This window comes from Taeniopygia guttata, chromosome 22 (assembly GCF_048771995.1).
Source record: "Taeniopygia guttata chromosome 22, bTaeGut7.mat, whole genome shotgun sequence".
Taxonomy (NCBI): Eukaryota; Metazoa; Chordata; class Aves; order Passeriformes; family Estrildidae; genus Taeniopygia; species Taeniopygia guttata.
This window is the reverse complement of record NC_133047.1, coordinates 1755718-1775036: the sequence shown is the minus strand read 5'-3', so window position 1 is coordinate 1775036 and position 19319 is coordinate 1755718. Positions and strand designations below refer to the sequence as shown.

Sequence of the window (19319 nt, the reverse complement as noted above, 5' to 3'; positions counted from 1 at the left end):
GACCCAAAAATGAGGTTTTTTTACCCGATCTCCAGCTGGTGGGGATCTGCACCGTGCACGGGTTTTTGGCGCCCAAATCAGGTTTTATAGTGCCAAAATTGGGATTTTTTTGGTACAAAATCAGGATTATTTGGTACAAAATCAGGAATATTAATTACAAAACCGTATTTTTTGACCCAAAAATGATATTTTTGTACCCGATCTCCAGCTGGTGGGGATCTGCACTGTGCACAGGTTTTTGGCGCCCAAATCGGGTTATTAGTGCCGAAATCGGGGTTTTTTTGGTACAAAATCAGCATTTTTTGGTACAAAATCGTCATTATTTGGCATAAAATCAGGATTATCAATTACAAAACCGTATTTTTTGACCCAAAATCCCATTTTTGTACCCGATCTCCAGCTGGTGGGGATCTGCACGGTGCACAGCTTTATTTGGTATAAAATCAGGATTTTTTGACCCAAAAATGAGATTTTTGTACCCGATCTCCAGCTGGTGGGGATCTGCATGGTGCACATGTTTATTTGGTATAAAATCAGGATTTTTTAACCCAAAAATGAGATTTTTTTACCCGATCTCCAGCTGGTGGGGATCTGCACCGTGCACAGGTTTTTGGCGCCCAAATTGGGTTATTAGCGCCGAAATCGGGGTTTTTTTGGTACAAAATCAGCATTTTTTGGTACAAAATCGTCATTATTTGGTACAAAATCAGGATTATCAATTAGAAAACCGTATTTTTTGACCGAAAATCCCATTTTTTTACCCGATCTCCAGCTGGTGGGGATCTGCACCGTGCACAGGTTTTTGGCGCCCAAATCGGGTTTATAGTGCCAAAATCGGGATTTTTTTGGTACAAAATCAGGAATATTTGGTACAAAATCAGGATTATTAATTAGAAACTCGGATTTTTTGACCGAAAATCGTGTTTTTGTACCCGATCTCCAGCTGGTGGGGATCTGCATGGTGCACATGTATATTTGGTATAAAATCAGGATTTTTTAACCTAAAATGAGATTTTTTTACCTGATCTCCAGCTGGTGGGGATCTGCACGGTGCACAGGTTTATTTGTACCAAAATCAGGATTTTTTACCCCAAATTGAGGATTATTCTTACTCGCTCTCCAGCTGGTGGGGATCTGCACCGTGCACAGGTTTTTGGCACCCAAATTGGGTTTATAGTGCCGAAATTGGGATATTTTTGGTACAAAATTGTCATTATTTGGTACAAAATCAGCATTATTAATTAGAAACTCAGATTTTTTGACCCAAAATCCCATTTTTTACCCGATCTCCAGCTGGTGGGGATCTGCACTGTGCACAGGTTTTTGGTGCCCAAATCGGGTTAATAGTGCCAAAATTGGGATTTTTTTTGGTACAAAATCAGCATTATTTGGTAAAAAATCAGGATTATTTGGTACAAAATCAGGATTATTAACTACAAAACCGTATTTTTTGCCCCAAAATCCATTTTTTTTACCCGATCTCCAGCTGGTGGGGATCTGCACGGTGCACAGGTCGTCGGAGGACTCGTCGGTGGAGGTGCCGATGAAGTCGAAGCTGAGGCAGTTGTGGGTCAGCTTCAGCAGCTGCATCAGCAGCCCCTGCTGGCTCTCGTCCGGCAGGTGCAGGCTCTTCCCTGAGGCCTGGAATCCGGAAAAACGGGAAAAAACGGATAAAAACTTCCTGCCAACATTCCCAACCATTCCCAGCTCCCGCTCCCGTTCCCAGAGGGAATTCTTCCCGACATTCTAGGATGGAATTCCTCCCCACATTCGAGGATGGAATTCCTGCCCCATTCCAGGTTGGAATTCCTGCCCCATCCCCAGGGTTCCCATTCCTGGCTGGAATTCCTGCCCCATTCCCAGAACCATTCCCGGCTGGAATTCTTTCCCACATTCCCAGGACCATTCCTGGCTGGAATTCTTCCCCACATTGCCAGTGTTCCCATTCCCAGCTGGAATTCCTGCCCCATTCCAGGAAGGAATTCTTCCCCACATTCCCAGAACCATTCCCGGCTGGAATTCCTCCCCACATTCCCAGAGTTCCCATTCCAGGAAGGAATTCCTGCCCCATTCCCAGTGTTCCCATTCCTGGCTGGAATTGCTGCCCCATTCCAGGAAGGAATTCCTCCCTCATTCCCAGAACCATTCCAGGAAGGAATTCCTGCCCCATTCCCAGTGTTCCCATTCCCGGCTGGAATTCCTGCCTCATTCCTGGCTGGAATTCCTCCCCACATTCCCAGGTTTCCCATTCCTGGCTGGAATTGCTGCCCCATTCCCAGGGTTCCCATTCCCAGCTGGAATTTCTGCCCCATTCCTGGCTGGAATTCCTGCCCCATTCCCAGAACCATTCCAGGAAGGAATTCCTGCCCCATTCCCAGGGTTGCCATTCCCGTCTGGATTTCCTGCCCCATTCCCAGAACCATTCCAGGTTGGAATTCCTGCCCCATTCCCAGAACCATTCACAGCTGGAATTCCTGCCCCATTCCAGGATGGAATTCCTGCCCCCATTCCCAGGGTTCCCATTCCTGGCTGGAATTCCTGCCCCATTCCCAGAACCATTCCCGGCTGGAATTGCTGCCCCATTCCTGGATGGAATTCCTCCCCCATTCCAGGAAGGAATTCCTCCCCACATTCCCAGGTTTACCATTCCCGGCTGGAAATCCTCCCCACACTGACAGGGTTCCCATTCCCGGGTGGAATTCCTGCCCCATTCCCAGGGTTCCCATTCCCGGCTGGAATTCCTGCCCCAGTCCAGGAAGGAATTTCTCCCCCATTCCCAGAACCACTCCCGGCTGGAATTCCTGCCCCATTCCAGGAAGGAATTTCTCCCCCATTCCCAGAACCATTCCTGGCTGGAATTCCTGCCCCATTCCCAGAACCATTCCAGGTTGGAATTCCTCCCCACATTGCCAGGGTTCCCATTCCTGGCTGGAATTCCTGCCCCATTCCAGGAAGGAATTTCTCCCCCATTCCCAGAACCATTCCTGGCTGGAATTCCTGCCCCATTCCCAGGTTTCCCATTCCCATTTGGAATTCCAGCCCCATTCCCAGGATTTGCCCCATTCCCATCTGGAATTCCAGCCCGTTCCCACCTGTTTGAGGAGGCTGCAGGAGAGGGTGAAGATGTCGAACAGGGAGGAGTCGCGGAAGGAAGAGGCGATTTTGCGGTGTTTGGTCAGCGGGTGCGACGTGTCCGCCTGCGGGGACAGGGCTGTCACGGCAGGGAAACCCGGGAAATTCCAGGGAATCCTGGAAAACCCCTGGGAAATCCCGGGAAATCCTGGGAAATCCTCAGGAAATCACAGGGAAATCCCCAGGGAAATCCTGAAAATGGTCAGGGAAATCCCAAGGAAATCACAGGGAAAACCCCAGGGAAATCCTGGGAAATGTCAGGGAAATCACAAGGAAATCCTCAGGGAAATCCCCAGAAAATCACAGGGAAATCCCAGAAAATCACAGGGAAAATCCTGGAAAATCCCCAGGGAAATCCCGGAAAATGTCAGGGAAATCCCCAGAAAATCCCAGGGAAATCCCAGAAAATGCCTGGGAAAATCCTGGAAAATCCCAGGGAAATCCCGGGAAATGCCAGGGACATCCTCAGGAAATCACAGGGAAATCCCCAGGGATATCCTGGAAAATGCCAGGGAAATCCCAAGGAAATCCCCAGAAAATCACAGGGAAATCCCAGAAAATGCCAGGCAAAATCCTGGAAAATCCCAGGGAAATCCCCAGAAAAATCCCAGGGAAATCCCCAGAAAAATCACAGGGAAATCCCCAGAAAATGCCAAGGAAATTCCAGGGAAATCCTCAGGAAAATCCTGGAAAATCCCAGGGAAATCCTCAGGGGAATCCCCTGGAAAATGCCAGAAAAAATCCTCAGGAAAATCCCACAAAAATCCTGGAAAATCGCTGAAAAACCCCAGGGAAATCCCCAGGAAACCCCAGGGAAATCCCCAGGAAAATCCTCAGGAAAATCCTCAGGAAAATCCTCAGGAAATCCTCATGAAAATTTCCAGGAAAATCCCCAGGAAAATCCCAGGAAACTGAGGTTTCCTTCCCCAGATCCAGCAGAACACAATTCCATGGAAAAACCATGGAAAAAAGACAGAAAAACCATGGAAAACTATGGAAAAATCATAAAAATCCATGAAAAAAAAATGGCAGAAAAAACATGGAAAAACCAGGGAAAAACTATGGAAAAACCATGGAAAAAAAAGACATAAAAACCACGGAAAAACCATGGAAAAACCACGGAAAAAAAAAGACAGAAAAACAATGGAAAAACATGGAAAAACCATGGAAAAAAAGACAGAAAATCCACGGGAAAAAGACAGAAAAACCATGGAAAAAAGACAAAAAAACATGGAACAACCATGGAAAAAACCACAGAAAAATAATGGAAAAAACATGGAAAAAAACCGGAAAAAACATGGAAAAACCACAAAAACCGGAATAGCACCAGTTAAAGATGCTTATCCCAGTTTCCAGCAGGAATTCCAGAGGAAATTCCATAAGAATTCCAGAAATTCCAGAGGGATTCCAGAGCTGTTTAAAAAGGGGACAATTGGAAAATTCGGATTTTTCTCCCTGGCAAACACGAGGGGCTGGCAACAGAAATTTCTGCCCCTCACTAATAACAATAATTACAGTAATTAATAAATAATTAATTATCCTTGTTTTTATTTTTTTTTTTCCCTTCCCAACCCAAAAAAAACAAAGGAAAATATGGGAAAAGACGGAAAATGCAACGAAACCAAAAATCCCTCCAGACAGGAAATCCTCACCACCCAAAAACATAAAAAAAAAAACCCCAAAAACCCCCAAAATTCCCCCTCCAACACCTCCCAGAGGGCGAAATTCCCCAAAAATAAAATCCAAAAATTCCAGGAAAAGCAGGAGAGAAAAAAATTAATGGGAAAATTGGAATATTGAGGAAGGAGGTGGCACTTACTTGATTAATTTCATTTGTTAATTGGGACAGGATTGTCACTCCTATGATGCAGTGCTCCACACTGTCCTGGGGAGGAAAAGGCATAATTTGGGGTTTTTTTTTGGGAAAATTTCCTTTTTTTTTTTGTTTTTTTCCTTGGAAAAATGATTGGGTAGAAAAGATTAATTTAAAAAAAATAAAATAAAAAGAAAAGGAGATTTTGGGAGGTTGAGTTGAGTTAATGAAAGAAGTGGGATGAAAATGCAGGAAAATCCAAAGGGTGGGAAAAGATGGAGCCTAAAGGTTGGAGCACACAGGAATAAATTCCTGATCCCAAAAATAATTCCTTGATCCCAAAAACAATTCCCTGATCCCTGAAACAATTCCCTGATCCCTGAAACAATTCCCTGATCCCAGAAAAAAATTCCCAAATCCCAGGAAGAATTCCCTAATCCCAGAAAAAATTCCCTCCCAAATCCCAAAAAACAATTCCCAAATCCCTGAAACAATTCCAACCTCCAGAAACAATTCCCTGATCCAGGAACAATTCCCTGATCCCAAAAACAATTCCCAAATCCCAGAAAAAATTCCCAAATCCCCCCAAAAAATCCCTCTTCCTGAAACAATTCCCTAATCCCCCAAAAAATTCCCTGATCCCAAAATCAATTCCCTAATCCCAGAAAAAAATCCGAAATCCCCCAAAAAATTCCTTAATTCCAGAAACCATTCTCAGCTCCTGAAACAATTCCCTGATCCTGAAACTATTCCCAAATCCTGAATTTTTAAGGAGCCAAATATTAAATGGGAATTTCCATGGATGGAAAGGGAACAACAAAGCAAAAAATTCCCGGATTTTTGACCCATCCATGGAGTGGATTTGAGTTTGGAAAAGATCCGAAAGGTTGGAGCATCCAGGAACAATTCCCTGATCCTGAAACAATTCCCTGATCCAGGAACAATTCCCAGATCCAGGAACAATTCCCTGATCCAGGAACAATTCCCAAATCCTGAAACAATTCCCAAATCCCAGAAACAATTCCCTGATCCTGAAACAATTCCCTGATCCCAGAAAAAATTCCCTGATCCCAGAAACAATTCCCAAATCCCAGAAACAATTCCCAAATCCCAGAAACAATTCCCTGATCCCAGAAACAATTCCCTGATCCCAGAAAAAATTCCCAAATCCCAGAAAAAATTCCTTAATCACAGAAACAATTCCCAAATCCTGAAACAATTCCCAAATCCCTGAAACAATTCCTGATCCCTGAAACAATTCCCTGATCTAGGAACAATTCCCTGATCCTGAATCAATTCCCTGATCCTGAAACAACTCCCTGCTCCAGGAACAATTCCCAAATCCTGAAACAATTCCCTGTTCCTAAAACAATTCCCAAATCCCAGGAACAATTCCCAAATCCTGAAACAATTCCCAAATCCTGAAACAATTCCCTGATCCTGAAACAATTCCCAAATCCTGAAACAATTCCCTGATCCAGGAACAATTCCCTAATCCTGAAACAATTCCCTAATCCTGAAACAATTCCCTGCTCCTGATACAATCCCCTGCTCCAAGAAACAATTCCCTGATCCAGGAACAATTCCCAAATCCTGAAACAATTCCCTGATCCTGAAACAATTCCCAAATCCTGAAACAATTCCCTAATCCAGAAACAATTCCCTGGTCCCTGAAACAATTCCCTGATCCAGGAACAATCCCCTGATCCTGAAACAATTCCCTGATCATGAAACAATTCCCTGATCCTGAAACAATTCCCAAATCCTGAAACAATTCCCTGACTTTTGAGGAGCTCTTCACCCTCAGACGCCCCAAGTGAAAACACCAACATGGAAAAGGTGGAACTCCCTCAGTCAACCCCCAAAGCGGATTTTAGTGGATTTTTGGGATTCCCCGGAATTTCCAGCGGGAAGCGGACCTGCAGGAAGCGCGTGACGTCGTTGATGACGTTCCTGAAGACGAACTCGTCCTTCTGGCAGTCGAACCAGCCCAGCTTGGTGATGCGGGCGTAGAGCTGGATCAGCGCCTGCGTCACGAAGGTGGCCAGCTTGGGCCGCGTGGCCAGGTAGTTCAGCACGTAATTCCCTGGGAAATTGGGGAAAAAAGGGGAAAAATGGAAAAGATGGAGCTGCAGGGAAAGCTCAGCCCTATGAGAATGACTTTGGGCACGTAATTCCCTGGAAAATTGGGAAAAACGGGGGGAAAAATGGAAAAGATGGAGCTGCAGGGAAAGCCCAGCCATGGGGGAATGACTTCAGGTAGTTCAGCACAGAATTCCCTGGAAAATTGGGAAAACAGGGAAAACAAGGAAAACCAGGGAAAAGATGGAGCTGCAGGCTCCTGGGGGAATGCCTTCAGCCTCGTGGCTGGGCAGTTCAGCACAGAATTCCCTGGAAAATTGGGAAAAGAAGGAAAAGGTGGAGCTGCAGGCACAGCCCAGCCATGGGGGAATGACTTTGGCCTCGTGGCCAGGTAGTTCAGCACGTAATTCCCTGGAAAAGTGGAAAAAACGGGGGGAAAAATGGAAAAGATGGAGCTGCAGGGAAAGCTCAGCCCTATGAGAAGGACTTTGGGCACGTAATTCCCTGGAAAACAGGGAAAACCAGAGAAAACCAGGGAAAAGATGGAGCTGCAGGGAAACCTCAGCCCCATGGGAATGACTTTGGGCATGTAATTCCCTGGAAAATTGGGAAAAACGGGGGGAAGATGGAAAAGATGGAGCTGCAGGCACAGTCCAGCCCCATGAGAATGCCTTTGGCCTCGTGGCCAAGTAGTTCAGCACAGAATTCCCTGGAAAATTGGGAAAAACGGGGGGAAAAATGGAAAAGATGGAGCTGCAGGGAAAACTCAGCCCTATGAGAATGACTTTGGGCACGTAATTCCCTGGAAAATTGGGAAAAACAGGGAAAAAAATGGAAAAGATGGAGCTGCAGGGAAAGCTCAACCCTATGAGAATGACTTTGGCCTTGTGGCCAAGTAGTTCAGCACAGAATTCCCTGGGAAAGTGGGAAAAACGAGGGGAAAATGGAAAAGATGGAGCTGCAGGGAAAGCCCAGCCATGGGGGAATGACTTCAGGTAGTTCAGCACAGAATTCCCTGGAAAATTGGGAAAAACAGGGAAAAGATGGAGCTGCAGGGAAACCTCAGCCCTGTGAGAATGACTTTGGGCACGTAATTCCCTGGAAAGTGGGAAAAACGGGGGGAAAAATGGAAAAGATGGAGCTGCAGGGAAAGCTCAGCCCCATGGGAATGACTTTGGCCTCACAGTGGGAAAAACGGGGGGAAAAATGGAAAAGATGGAGCTGCAGGGGAAGCTCAGCCCTATGAGAATGACTTTGGGCACGTAATTCCCTGGAAAACAGGGAAAAACAGGGAAAAGATGGAGCTGCAGCCTCCTGGGGGTATGCCTTTGGGTAGTTCAGCACAGAATTCCCTGGAAAATTGGGAAAAAAAGGGAAAGATGGAGCTCCAGCTAAAACCTAGCCCTTTGGCCTCGTGGCCAGGTAGTTCAGCACATAATTCCCTGGAAAACTGGGAAAAACAGGGGAAAACAGGGAAAAGGTGTAGCTGCAGGAAAAACCCAACCCTGTGGGAATGCCTTCAGCCTCGTGGCCAAGTAGTTCAGCACAGAATTCCCTGGAAAACAGGGAAAAACAGGGAAAAGGTGGAGCTCCAGGTAAATCCCAGTCCCGTGGGAATGGCCCCAGGGAAAAGGAGTCTCGGGGAGGAAGTTGAGGAATTTTTGGGAATAAAACAGAAATGTTGGGGGTTTAGTTGGGAATTTCAGATGCCAGAAAATGTCTGGATTTAGCCCTGAAAAAAACCTGGAAAAAGTTTGGCTTTAGCCCCCTGGAATAAACCTGGGAAAGGCCTGGATTTAGTCCTGGAATAAACCAGGAAAAAGGTTGGATTTAGCCCTGGGAAAGGGTTGGAATTACCCTGGAATAGACCTGGAAAAAGTTGGATTTAGCCCTGGAACACACTCAGAAAAGTCTGGATTTAGCCCTGGAATAAATGTGGAAAAGGGCTGGATTTAACCCTGGAAAATGGCTGGAATTAGCCCTGGAACACACTCAGAAAAGGGTTGGAATTACCCTGGAATAGATCTGGAAAAAGGTTGGATTTAGCCCCGGAATAAACCTGGAAAAGGGGGGAATCGCAGGAAAACCCCAAGAAATCCCAGGAAGCCCCAAATCCCAAATTTGGGCTCAGGGCACCTCCCCCCAGGGGAAAGGAGGGAAATCCCAAGGATTTGTCAAGAAAATCCCACAAAATCCCAGGAAAACCCCAGGGAATTTCAGGAAAACCCCAAGAAATCCCAGGAAAATCCCGAAAAGCCCCAAGAAATGTCAGGAAAACCCAAGAAATTCCCAGGAAATCCCAAGGAATTCCCTGGAAAACCCCACGAAATCTCAAGGAATCCCAGAAAAACCCCCTGGAATTCCCAGGAAAATCCCCCAAAATCCCGGAAACCCCCCGGAATTCCCAGGAAAATCCCATGGAATTTCAGGAAAATCCCAAAAAACCCCAAGGAATTGCCAGGAAAGCCCCAAGGATTTTTCAGGAAATTTCAGGAAACCCCTGAAATTCCCAGGAAAACCCCCCAAAAAAACCCAAAAACCACAAGGAATTCCCAGAAACCCCCCGGAATTCCCAGAAACCCCCCGGAATTCCCAGAATTTGCCCGGAATTCCGACTCACGGATGTCGAGGCGCTGCTCCAGGGGAAGGGCGTTGGAGCTGCGCGACACCAACTTGGTCAGGCAGGTGGCGGCCAACAGCTGCGAGTAGGAGGACTGGAAAAAATGGGGAAAAACGGTGGGAAAACGGGAAAAATGGGAAAAGTGGGATGAGTGGGGAAAATGGGAAAAAAAAACGGGGAAAAAATGGGAAAAATGGGAAGAAAACATGGGAAAAACGGGGAAAAAATGTGAAAAAAACAACAGGGGAAAGTGGGGAAAAAATGCAGAAAAATGGGAAAAAACAACGGGGGAAAAGGGAGAAATGTGGGAAAATATGGAAAAAAAAATGGGAAGAAATGGGAAAAATTGGAAAAAAAAACAGGAAAAAACAGGAAAAAAATAGGGAAAATATGGGAAAAAGCGGGAAAAAGTGAGAAAAATGGAAAAAAAACACAGGAAAAAACAGGAAAAAATGGGAAAATATGGGAAAAATGGGAAAAACCGGTGGGGAAATGGGAAAAATGGGAAAGGTGGGAAAAATGGGAAAAAAACAACGGGGGAAAAAAAAAGGGAAAAAATGGGAAAAAAAACCGGGGAAAAACGGTGGAAAAAATGGGAAAAACAACAGGGGAAAATGGGGAAAGTGGGGAAAAAATTCAGAAAAATGGGAAAAAACAACAGGGGAAAAGGGAGAAATGTGGGAAAATGTGGAAAAAAAAATGGGAAGAAATGGGAAAAATTGGAAAAAAAACCAGGAAAAAACAGGAAAAAAATAGGGAAAATATGGGAAAAAGCGGGAAAAAGTGAGAAAAATGGAAAAAAAAACCCAGGAAAAAACAAGAAAAAATGGGAAAATATGGGAAAAACCGGTGGGAAAATGGGAAAAATGGGAAAGGTGGGAAAAATGGGAAAAAAACAATGGGGAAAAAAAAAGGGAAAAAATGGGAAAAATGGGAAAAAAACAACGGGGGGAAAGGGAGAAATGTGGGCAAATGTGGGAAAAAATGGGAAAAAAGGGGAAATATTGGAAAAATTGGAAAAATGAGAAAAAACAATGGGGAAAAATTGGAAAAAAAAAAACAGGAAAAAAAAGGGAAAATATGGGAAAAGTGGGGGAAAAATGAGAAAAAATGGGGAAAATGGGAAAAAAAAACAGGAAAAAACGGGAAAAATGGGAAAAAATGGTGGGAAAAAATGGTGGGAAAAAATGGTGGGAAAAATGGGAAAAAACAATGGGGAAAAATGGGGAAATGTGCGAAAAAACGGGGGAAAATGGGAAAAACGACGGGGGAAAAGGGAGAAATGTGGGAAGACACAGGAAAAAAAAAGGGAAGAAAACAGGAAAAAAAGGGGAAAATGGGAAAAAAAGGGGGAAAATTCCCAAAAAAAGGAACTGGAATGGTGCATTGAAGGACTGAAAGGGTGGGGAGGAAATTCCAGCTGGGAATTCAGGAGGAGGGGGAGGGAGTGGAAGATCCCAGAAATTCCAGGCTTGGGAATTTTGGGATGTGGAATTCCAGGATTTTGGAGAATTTTTGGGGGGTTTTGGGGAATTTCTGGGATATGGGATTCCAGGATTCTGGGGAATTTCCGGGATACGGAATCCCATAATTTTGGGGAATATTTTTGAGAATCTCGGGGATGTAGAATTCCATGATTTTGGGGCATTTCGGGATACGGAAATCCTGGATTTTTGGGGAAATTTTTGGGATATAGAATTCCATGATTTTGGGGAATTTTTGGATGTGGAATTCCATGATTTTTGGGAATATTTTGGGAATATTTTGGGGATGTTTCACTCACGCTGCCGCGCTCGAGCAGCAGCAGGCACTTGCTCAGGCACCAGGAGAGGGAATTCCACGACCTTGGGGGATTTTTGGGGGTTGGAATTCCATGACTTTGGGGAATGTCTGTGAAGTTCTGGGAATGTTTGGGAATATTCTGGGAATGTCTGGGAATTTTTGGGAGGGTTACTGAAATAAGTGGCACTTGCTCAGGCACTTGGGGCTGTTGGTGAACCCCACCAGCACACGGAATTCCATGAGTTTGGGGAATGTTTTGAGGAAAGTTTGGGGAATTTCTGGGGGAATTTTTTGGGAATATTTGGGATGTGGAATTCCATGATTTTTGTGAATATTTTGGGATGTTTACTCACACTGCCCCACTCAAGCAGCAGCTGGCACTTGGCTCAGGCACTCGGGGCTCTTGTGAAACCCCACAAGGAGAGGGAATTCCATTATTTTAGGGAACGTTTTGAGGAACGTTTGGGGAATTTCTGGGAATATTTTTGGGAATATTTGGGAATGTTTCACTCACGCTGCCGCGCTCGAGCAGCAGCTGGCACTTGCTCAGGCACTCGGGGCTGTTGGTGAACTCCACCAGCGCCTTCTCGGCCTGCAGGCGCGTGCCCGTGTCCGTGGTCTCATAGAGCTGCTTGCACAGGTTCTCCAGCTGGGCCAGGCTCTGCGGGAAAAACCGGGAAAAACGGGAATAACCGGGGGAAATAACGGGGAAAAACGGGAATAACGGGAATAACCGGGGGAAATAACGGGGGAAAAACGGGAATAACTGGAATAACCGGGGGAAATAACGGGGGAAAACGGGAATAACGGGAATAACCGGGGGAAAAACGGGAATAATGCGAGTCAGGGGGGAAATAACAGGAATAACCGGGGGAAATAACGAGGAAAAACGGGAATAACCGGGGGAAATGACGGGGAAAAACCGGGAATAACGGGAATAACCGGGGGAAAAACGGGAATAATGCGAGTCAGGGGGGAAATAACGGGAATAACCGGGGGAAATAACGAGGAAAAACGGGAATAACGGGAATAACCGGGGGAAATGACGGGGAAAAACGGGAATAACGGGAATAACCGGGGGGAAAACGGGAATAATGCGAGTCAGGGGGGAAATAACGGGAATAACCGGGGCAAATAACGGGGAAAACCAGGGAATAACGGGAATAACCGGGGGAAAAACGGGAATAACGGGAATAACGGGAATAACCGGGGGAAATAACGGGGAAAAACGGGAAAAATGGGAATAACCGGGGGAAATGACGGGGAAAAACGGGAATAACGGGAATAACCGGGGGAAAAACGGGAATAATGCGAGTCAGGGGGGAAATAACTGGAATAACCGGGGGAAATAACGGGGAAAAACGGGAAAAACGGGAATAACCGGGGGAAATAACGGGGAAAACCAGGGAATAACGGGAATAACCGGGGGAAAAACGGGAATAATGCGAGTCAGGGGGGAAATAACGGGAATAACCGGGGGAAATAACGGGGAAAAACGGGAATAACGGGAATAACCGGGGGAAATAACAGGGAAAAGCGGGAAAAACGGGAATAACCGGGAGAAATAACAGGAATAATGCGAGTTGGGGGGAAATAACGGGAATGACGGGGGAAATAACAGGAGTGAGGGGGGGAAAAACGGGGATAACGGGGGGAAAATGGGAATAACGTGAGTCAGGGGGAGAAATAACGGGAATGACGGGGAAATAACGGGAGTGAGGGGGGGAAAATGGGGATAACGGGGAGAAAACTGGGATAACGGGAGTTGGGGGGAAATAACGAGGGGAAAACCAGGGAATGATGGGGAAAAAGGGATAATGGGAATGACGGGGGGAAATAACAGGAATAACGGGGAAAAATGGGGATAATGGGAGTCAGGGGGGAAAATGGGAATGACGGGGGAAAAACAGGGAAAAATGGGGAAATAACAGGAAGATAATGGGAATGAGGGGGGAAATGGGGAGAACGGGAATAACCGGGGGAAAAACGGGAATAACGGAGTCGGGGGAGAAATAACGGGAATGACGGGAGTGAGGGGGGAAAACAGGGATAACGGGGGGGAAAATGGGGATAACAGGGGGGAAAATGGGAATGAGGTGGGAAACAGGGATAACATGGGGGAAAAATGGGGGGAATAACGGGGGGAAAACAGGAATAACAGGGGGGAAAATGGGAATAACGGGGGAAAATGGGAATAACGGGGGAAAATGGGAATAACGGGGGGGGGGAATGGGGATAATGGGAGTGAGGGGGAAAATGGGAATAACTGGAGGGAAATGGGAATGAGGGGGGGGAAAACTGGGATAACAGGGGAAATGGGAAAAAACAGCGAGAAATGGGGAATAACGGGGGGAAATGGGGATAATTGGAATGAGGGGGGGAAAACAGGAATGACTGATGAAAAATGGGGAAAAATGGGGAAGTAACGGGAATGAGGGAGGGAAAATAATGGGAATGAGGGGGGAAATGGGGATAACGGGAATAGCCGGGGGAAATAACGGGGGGAAAACAGGAAAAACGGGAGTCAGGGGAGAAATAACGGGAATGACAGGGGAAATAATGGGAATAACGGGAGTGAGGGGGGAAAAATGGGAATAACGGGGGGGGGGAAACGGGAATAACGGGGGAGAAAACAGGGATAATGGGAATGAGGGGCAGAAAACAGGGATGACGGGAGGAATAACAGAAATGAGGGAGAAAAATGGGAATAAGGGGGGGGAAATGGGAATAACGGGGGGAAAACAGGAATAACGGGGGAAAACAGAGATAATGGGGGGGAAATGGGGATAATGGGGGGAACGGGAAAAATGGGGAAAAACGGGGGGAAAAAATGGGAATAGTGGGGGGTAAAATGGGAATGAGGGGGGAAAACAGGAATAATGGGGGGAAACTGGGGGAAAAGGGGAAAAAATGGGGAGAAAACAGGGAATAATGGGGGGGAAACAGAGAATAATGTGGAATAACGGGGAGAAAACAGGGAATAACGGGGGGGAAATGGGGAAAAATGGGGAATAACAGGAAATAATGGGGAATAATGGGGGAAAGCAGGAATAATGGGGGGGGAAACAGGGAATTACAGGGGAGAAAATGGGGAAAAACAGGGGGGAAATGGGGAATAATGGGGGGGAAGGGAATAACGGGGGAAAATGGGGAAAAACAAGGAATAACAGGGAATAATGGGGGGGAAAACAGGGAATAAATGGGTAATAACGGAGAAAAACGGGGAAAACGGGAATAACGGAGGGAAAATCAGGGGGAAACACAGAATAATGGGGAAAAATGGGAATAACGGATGGGAAACAGGGAATAACAGGGGGGGAATGGGGGAAAATGGGGAAAATTGGGAAAAATGGGGGGAAAACCCAGGGAAAACGGGAAAAAACGGTGGGAAAATGGGGAGCAAACGTTTCCCTTTCCCTTTTTCCTCCCTTTCCCTTCCCACTTTTCCTTTTATTTCCTTTTTCCTTTCATTTCCTTCCCACTTTTCCTTTTATTTCCTTTTTCCTTTCATTTCCTTCCCTTCCCCCGTTGCATTTCCAGAATTCCCAGCACGGGAATTCCTCCCATTCCCACATTTTCCATTTTTACAGGAATTTTACAAGAATTTTACAGGAATTTTGCAGCAATCTACAGGAACCTCGCAGGAATCTTGGAGGAAATTATTTTTACAGGAAAACTGCAGGATTTTTGTGCAGGAATTTTATAGGAATTCTGCAGGAATTGAAAGGATTTTTTTCAGGAATTTACAAGAGAATTGCAGGAATTTACAGGAATTTTGCAGGGTTTTTTTTTTCAGGAATTTTTCTCAGGAATTTGCGGGAATTTTTGGCAGGAATTTTGCATGAATTTTCAGAAATTCGGCGGGGATTTTGCAGGAATTTTCAGGAATTCTTCACACAGAAAAAATCCATGGAAATTTCATTTGGGCTTCATCATCCAGGCAAAATCCAGGAAAAATCCATAAAAAATCAGATTTGGGCTTCAGCAAACCAGGAAAAAATCCTAAAAATTGAATTTAAACTCCACCAAACCAGGAAAAATCCATAAAAATTGGACTTGGGCTTCACCAAATGAGGAAAAATCCACAAAAATCAGATTTGGGCTTCATCACTCCAGGAAAAATCCCAAAAAAAAAGGATTTGGGCTCCACCAAACCAAGAAAAATTCCTTAAAACTGGATTTGGGCTTCTTCAATCCAGGAAAATTCCATAAAAAATGGGATTTGGGCTTCATCAGACAACGAAAAATTCCTTAAAATTGGATTTGGGCTTCATCATTCCAAGGCAAAATCCATGAAATTGGATTTGATCTTCATCACTCCACACAAAATCTATAAAAAATATTTTTGGGTTCCACCAAAGCAGGAAAAATCCATGGAAAATCAGATTTGGGCTTCATCAAACCAGGAAAAATTCCTTAAAATTGGATTTGGACTTCATCACTCCACACAAAATCCATAAAAAATATTTAAGGGTTCCACCAAACCAGGAAAAATTCCTTAAAATCGGATTTGGGCTCCACCAGACCAGGAAAAATCCATAAAAAATCAGATCTGGGCTTCACCAAATGAGGCAAAATTCCTTAAAATTGGATTTGGGCTTCATCACTCCAGGAAAAATCCATTAAAAAAAATATTTTAGGACTCCACCAAACCAGGAAAAATTCCTTAAAATTGGATTTGGGCTTGATCAAACCAGACAAAATCCCTAAAAATTGGATTTGATCTTCATCACTCCAGGAAAAGTTCCTTAAAATTGGATTTGGGCTCCACCAAACCAGGAAAAATTCCTAAAAATTGGATTCGATCTTCATCACTCCACGCAAAATTCATAAAAAATATTTTAAGGCTTCACCAAACCAGGAAAAATCCATGAAAATTGGATTTGGGCATCATCAAACCAGGAAAAATTCCTAAAAAAATTAATTCAGGCTCGATCCCACAGAATAAAATCCATGGAAAAGTTTTTTGGGCTCTGGCACAATTCCCAAAATTCCTCTGGGAATTTCTGCCACTCAAAGCAAAGTCCTGGGGAAGCAGCAATGGGATTTTCCCAAAAATTCCATAAAAATTCCATAAAAACCACTCAGGAGCCAGGCTGGGAAATTACAGGGGAAAACCCCGGATTTGGAGCAGAATTCCCAGGAAAATCCTGGATTTGGAGCAGAATTCCCAAAAAATCTCAGATTTGGAGCAGAATTCCCAGAAATGTTCATTAACTGCTTGGGATTCATTTATTCCCAGAATTTCCAGGGATTCATTATTCCCAAAATTCCAGGGATAATAAATAACTCCCAGGGTTTGCTGCCTCTGAGGGTTTGGGGTCAATTTTAGAGGGTTTGGGGCAAATTTTAGGGAGATTAGGATCAATTTTAGGGAGTTTGGGGTCAATTTCTCAGGGTTTGGGACCGATTTTAGGGGTTTTGAGGTCAATTTCTCGGGGTTTGGGGCCAATTTTAGGAGATTTGGGATCCCTTTCAGGGGACTTAGGGTCCTTTTCAGGGGTTTAGGGTCCCCCTCAGAGGATTCAGGGTCAATTTCAGAGTTTTAGGGCAAATTTCAGGGATTTAGGGCCAATTTCAGGGGTTTAGGGTCCCTCTCAGAGGGTTTAGGATCAATTTGAGGCCTTCAGGGTCCCTCTCAGGGGGTTCAGGTCCCTTCAAGAGATTTCCCAAAGGTTTTGGGTTCCTTCATTGGGATTTTGAGCCAACTCAGAGGGATTTGTTCCCTTCCTGAGGGATTTAGGATCCTTTCCCAGGGATTTAGGATCCTTCCCCAGGGATTTGTTCCTTTCCTGAGGGTTTTCCAGGGATTTAGGGCCTTTACCAGGGATTTGGGACCCTTCCTGAGGGATTTAGGATCCTTTCTCTGGGATTTGGGTTCCTTTCCCAGGGATTTAGGATCCTTTCCCAGGGATTTAGGGCCCTTTCCCAGGGATTTAGGGCCCTTCCCCAGGGATTTAGGATCCTTCCCCAGGGATTTAGGGCGCTTCCTGAGGGATTTGTGTTCCTTTCCCATGGATTTAGGATCCTTTCCAAGGGATTTAGGATCCTTTCCCATCCAGATCTGGGATCCTTTCCCAGGGATTTAGGGCGCTTCCTGAGGGATTTAGGGCCCAAATCCCTGGGAAAGGATCCCAAATCTGGATGGAAAGTATCCCATATCCAGATGGGATATGATGCCAAACGTGGCTGGGAAATCATCCCAAACCTGGCTGGAAGTGATCCCAAATCCAGCAGGGAAAGGATCCCAAATCCAGGTGGGAAAAGATCCCAAATCCAGCAGGGAAAGGATCCCAAATCCAGCAGGGAAAGGATCCCAAATCCAGGGAAAGGAACCTGCACCTGGCTGGAAAATGATCCCAAATCCAGCAGGGAAATGACCCCAAATCCAGCAGGGAAAGGATCCCAAATCCAGCTGGGAATGGAACCTGAACCTGAGTGGGAAATGATCCCAAATCCGGCCAGGAACGGACCCCAAATCCAGCAGGGAAAGGAACAGAACCAGGCCGGGAAATGATCCCAAACATGGCTGGAAATTACCCCAAATCCAGCTGGAAAATGACCCCAAATCCGGCTGGGAAAGGAACACAACCCGGCTGGGAAAGGATCCCAAACCCAGCAGGGAAAGGATCCCAGATCCAGCCGGGAACAGACCCCAGATCCAGCAGGGAAAGGATCCCAGATCCAGCAGGGAAAGGATCCCAGATCCAGCAGGGAAAGGATCCCAGATCCAGCAGGGAAAGGATCCCAGATCCAGCAGGGAAAGGATCCCAAATCCAGCAGGGAAAGGATCCCAAATCCAGCAGGGAAAAGATCCCAAATCCAGCAGGGAAAGGATCCCAAATCCAGCAGGGAAAGGACCCCAAATCCAGCAGGGAAAGGACCCCAAATCCAGCAGGGAAAGGATCCCAAACATGGCTGGGAAGGAACAGAACCGGGCTGGGAAAGGACCCCAAATCTGGCCGGGAGCAGATCCCAAATCCAGCTGGGAAAGGAACAGAACCAGGCTGAGAAATGAACCCAAACCTGGCTGGGAAATAATCCCAAATTCAGCTGAGAAATGAACCCAAATCTAACTGAACCTGGCTGGGAAAAGATCCCAAATCCAGGTGGGAAAGGATCCCAAACATGGCTGGGAAGGAACAGAACCGGGCCAGGAAATGAACCCAAACATGGCTGGAAATGATTCCAAACTCGGCCCAAACCCAGCCGGGTAATGACCCCAAACATGGGTGGAAATGAACCCTAACCCAGCTGGAAAATGATCCCAAATCCAGCTGGGAAAGGATCCCAGATCCAGCTGAGAAAGGAACCAGAACCTGGCTGGGAAAGGATCCCAAATCCAGCCGGGAACAGACCCCAAATCCAGCTGGGAAATGACCCCAAACTTGGCTGGAAATTAACCCAAACCCGGCTGGAAAATGATCCCAAATCCAGCAGGGAAAGGATCCCAGATCCAACTGGGAAATGACCCCAAACATGGCTGGGAAGGAACAGAACCTGGCTGGGAAATGACCCCAAACATGGCTGGAAATGAACCCAAACCCGGCTGGAAAATTATCCCAAATCCAGCAGGGAAGTGACCCCAAATCCAGCAGGGAAAGGACCCCAAATCCAGCTCGGAAATGACCCAAAACATGGCTGGGAAGGAACAAAACCGGGCTGGGAAATGATCCCAAATTCAGCTGGGAAAGGAACAGAACTGGGACGGGAAACGAACCCAAACCCGGCTGGGAAATGAACCCAAACACTGCTGGGAAATGAACCCAAATCCAGCAGGGAAAGGAATAGAACCAGGCTGGGAAATGAACCCAAATCCAGCTGAGAAATGATCCCAAATCCAGCAGGGAAATGAACCCAAATCCAGCAGGGAAATGAACCCAAATCCAG

General features: G+C 45.9%; 1 protein-coding gene across 1 annotated transcript in view; it reads right to left on the bottom strand.

The window, feature by feature from the left end:
• Window positions 1-19319, bottom strand: part of XPO7 (exportin 7) — a 67560-nt gene that overhangs the window by 47474 nt on the left and 767 nt on the right. The window contains exons 2-7 of the mRNA XM_041720486.2: window positions 11944-12090; window positions 9648-9741; window positions 6865-7031; window positions 4952-5017; window positions 3093-3197; window positions 1476-1641 (exon numbers count right to left, since the gene is read on the bottom strand). Of these exons, the coding sequence (XP_041576420.1) occupies window positions 1476-1641; window positions 3093-3197; window positions 4952-5017; window positions 6865-7031; window positions 9648-9741; window positions 11944-12090 (745 nt within the window). The remainder of the gene's footprint in view (window positions 1-1475; window positions 1642-3092; window positions 3198-4951; window positions 5018-6864; window positions 7032-9647; window positions 9742-11943; window positions 12091-19319) is intronic.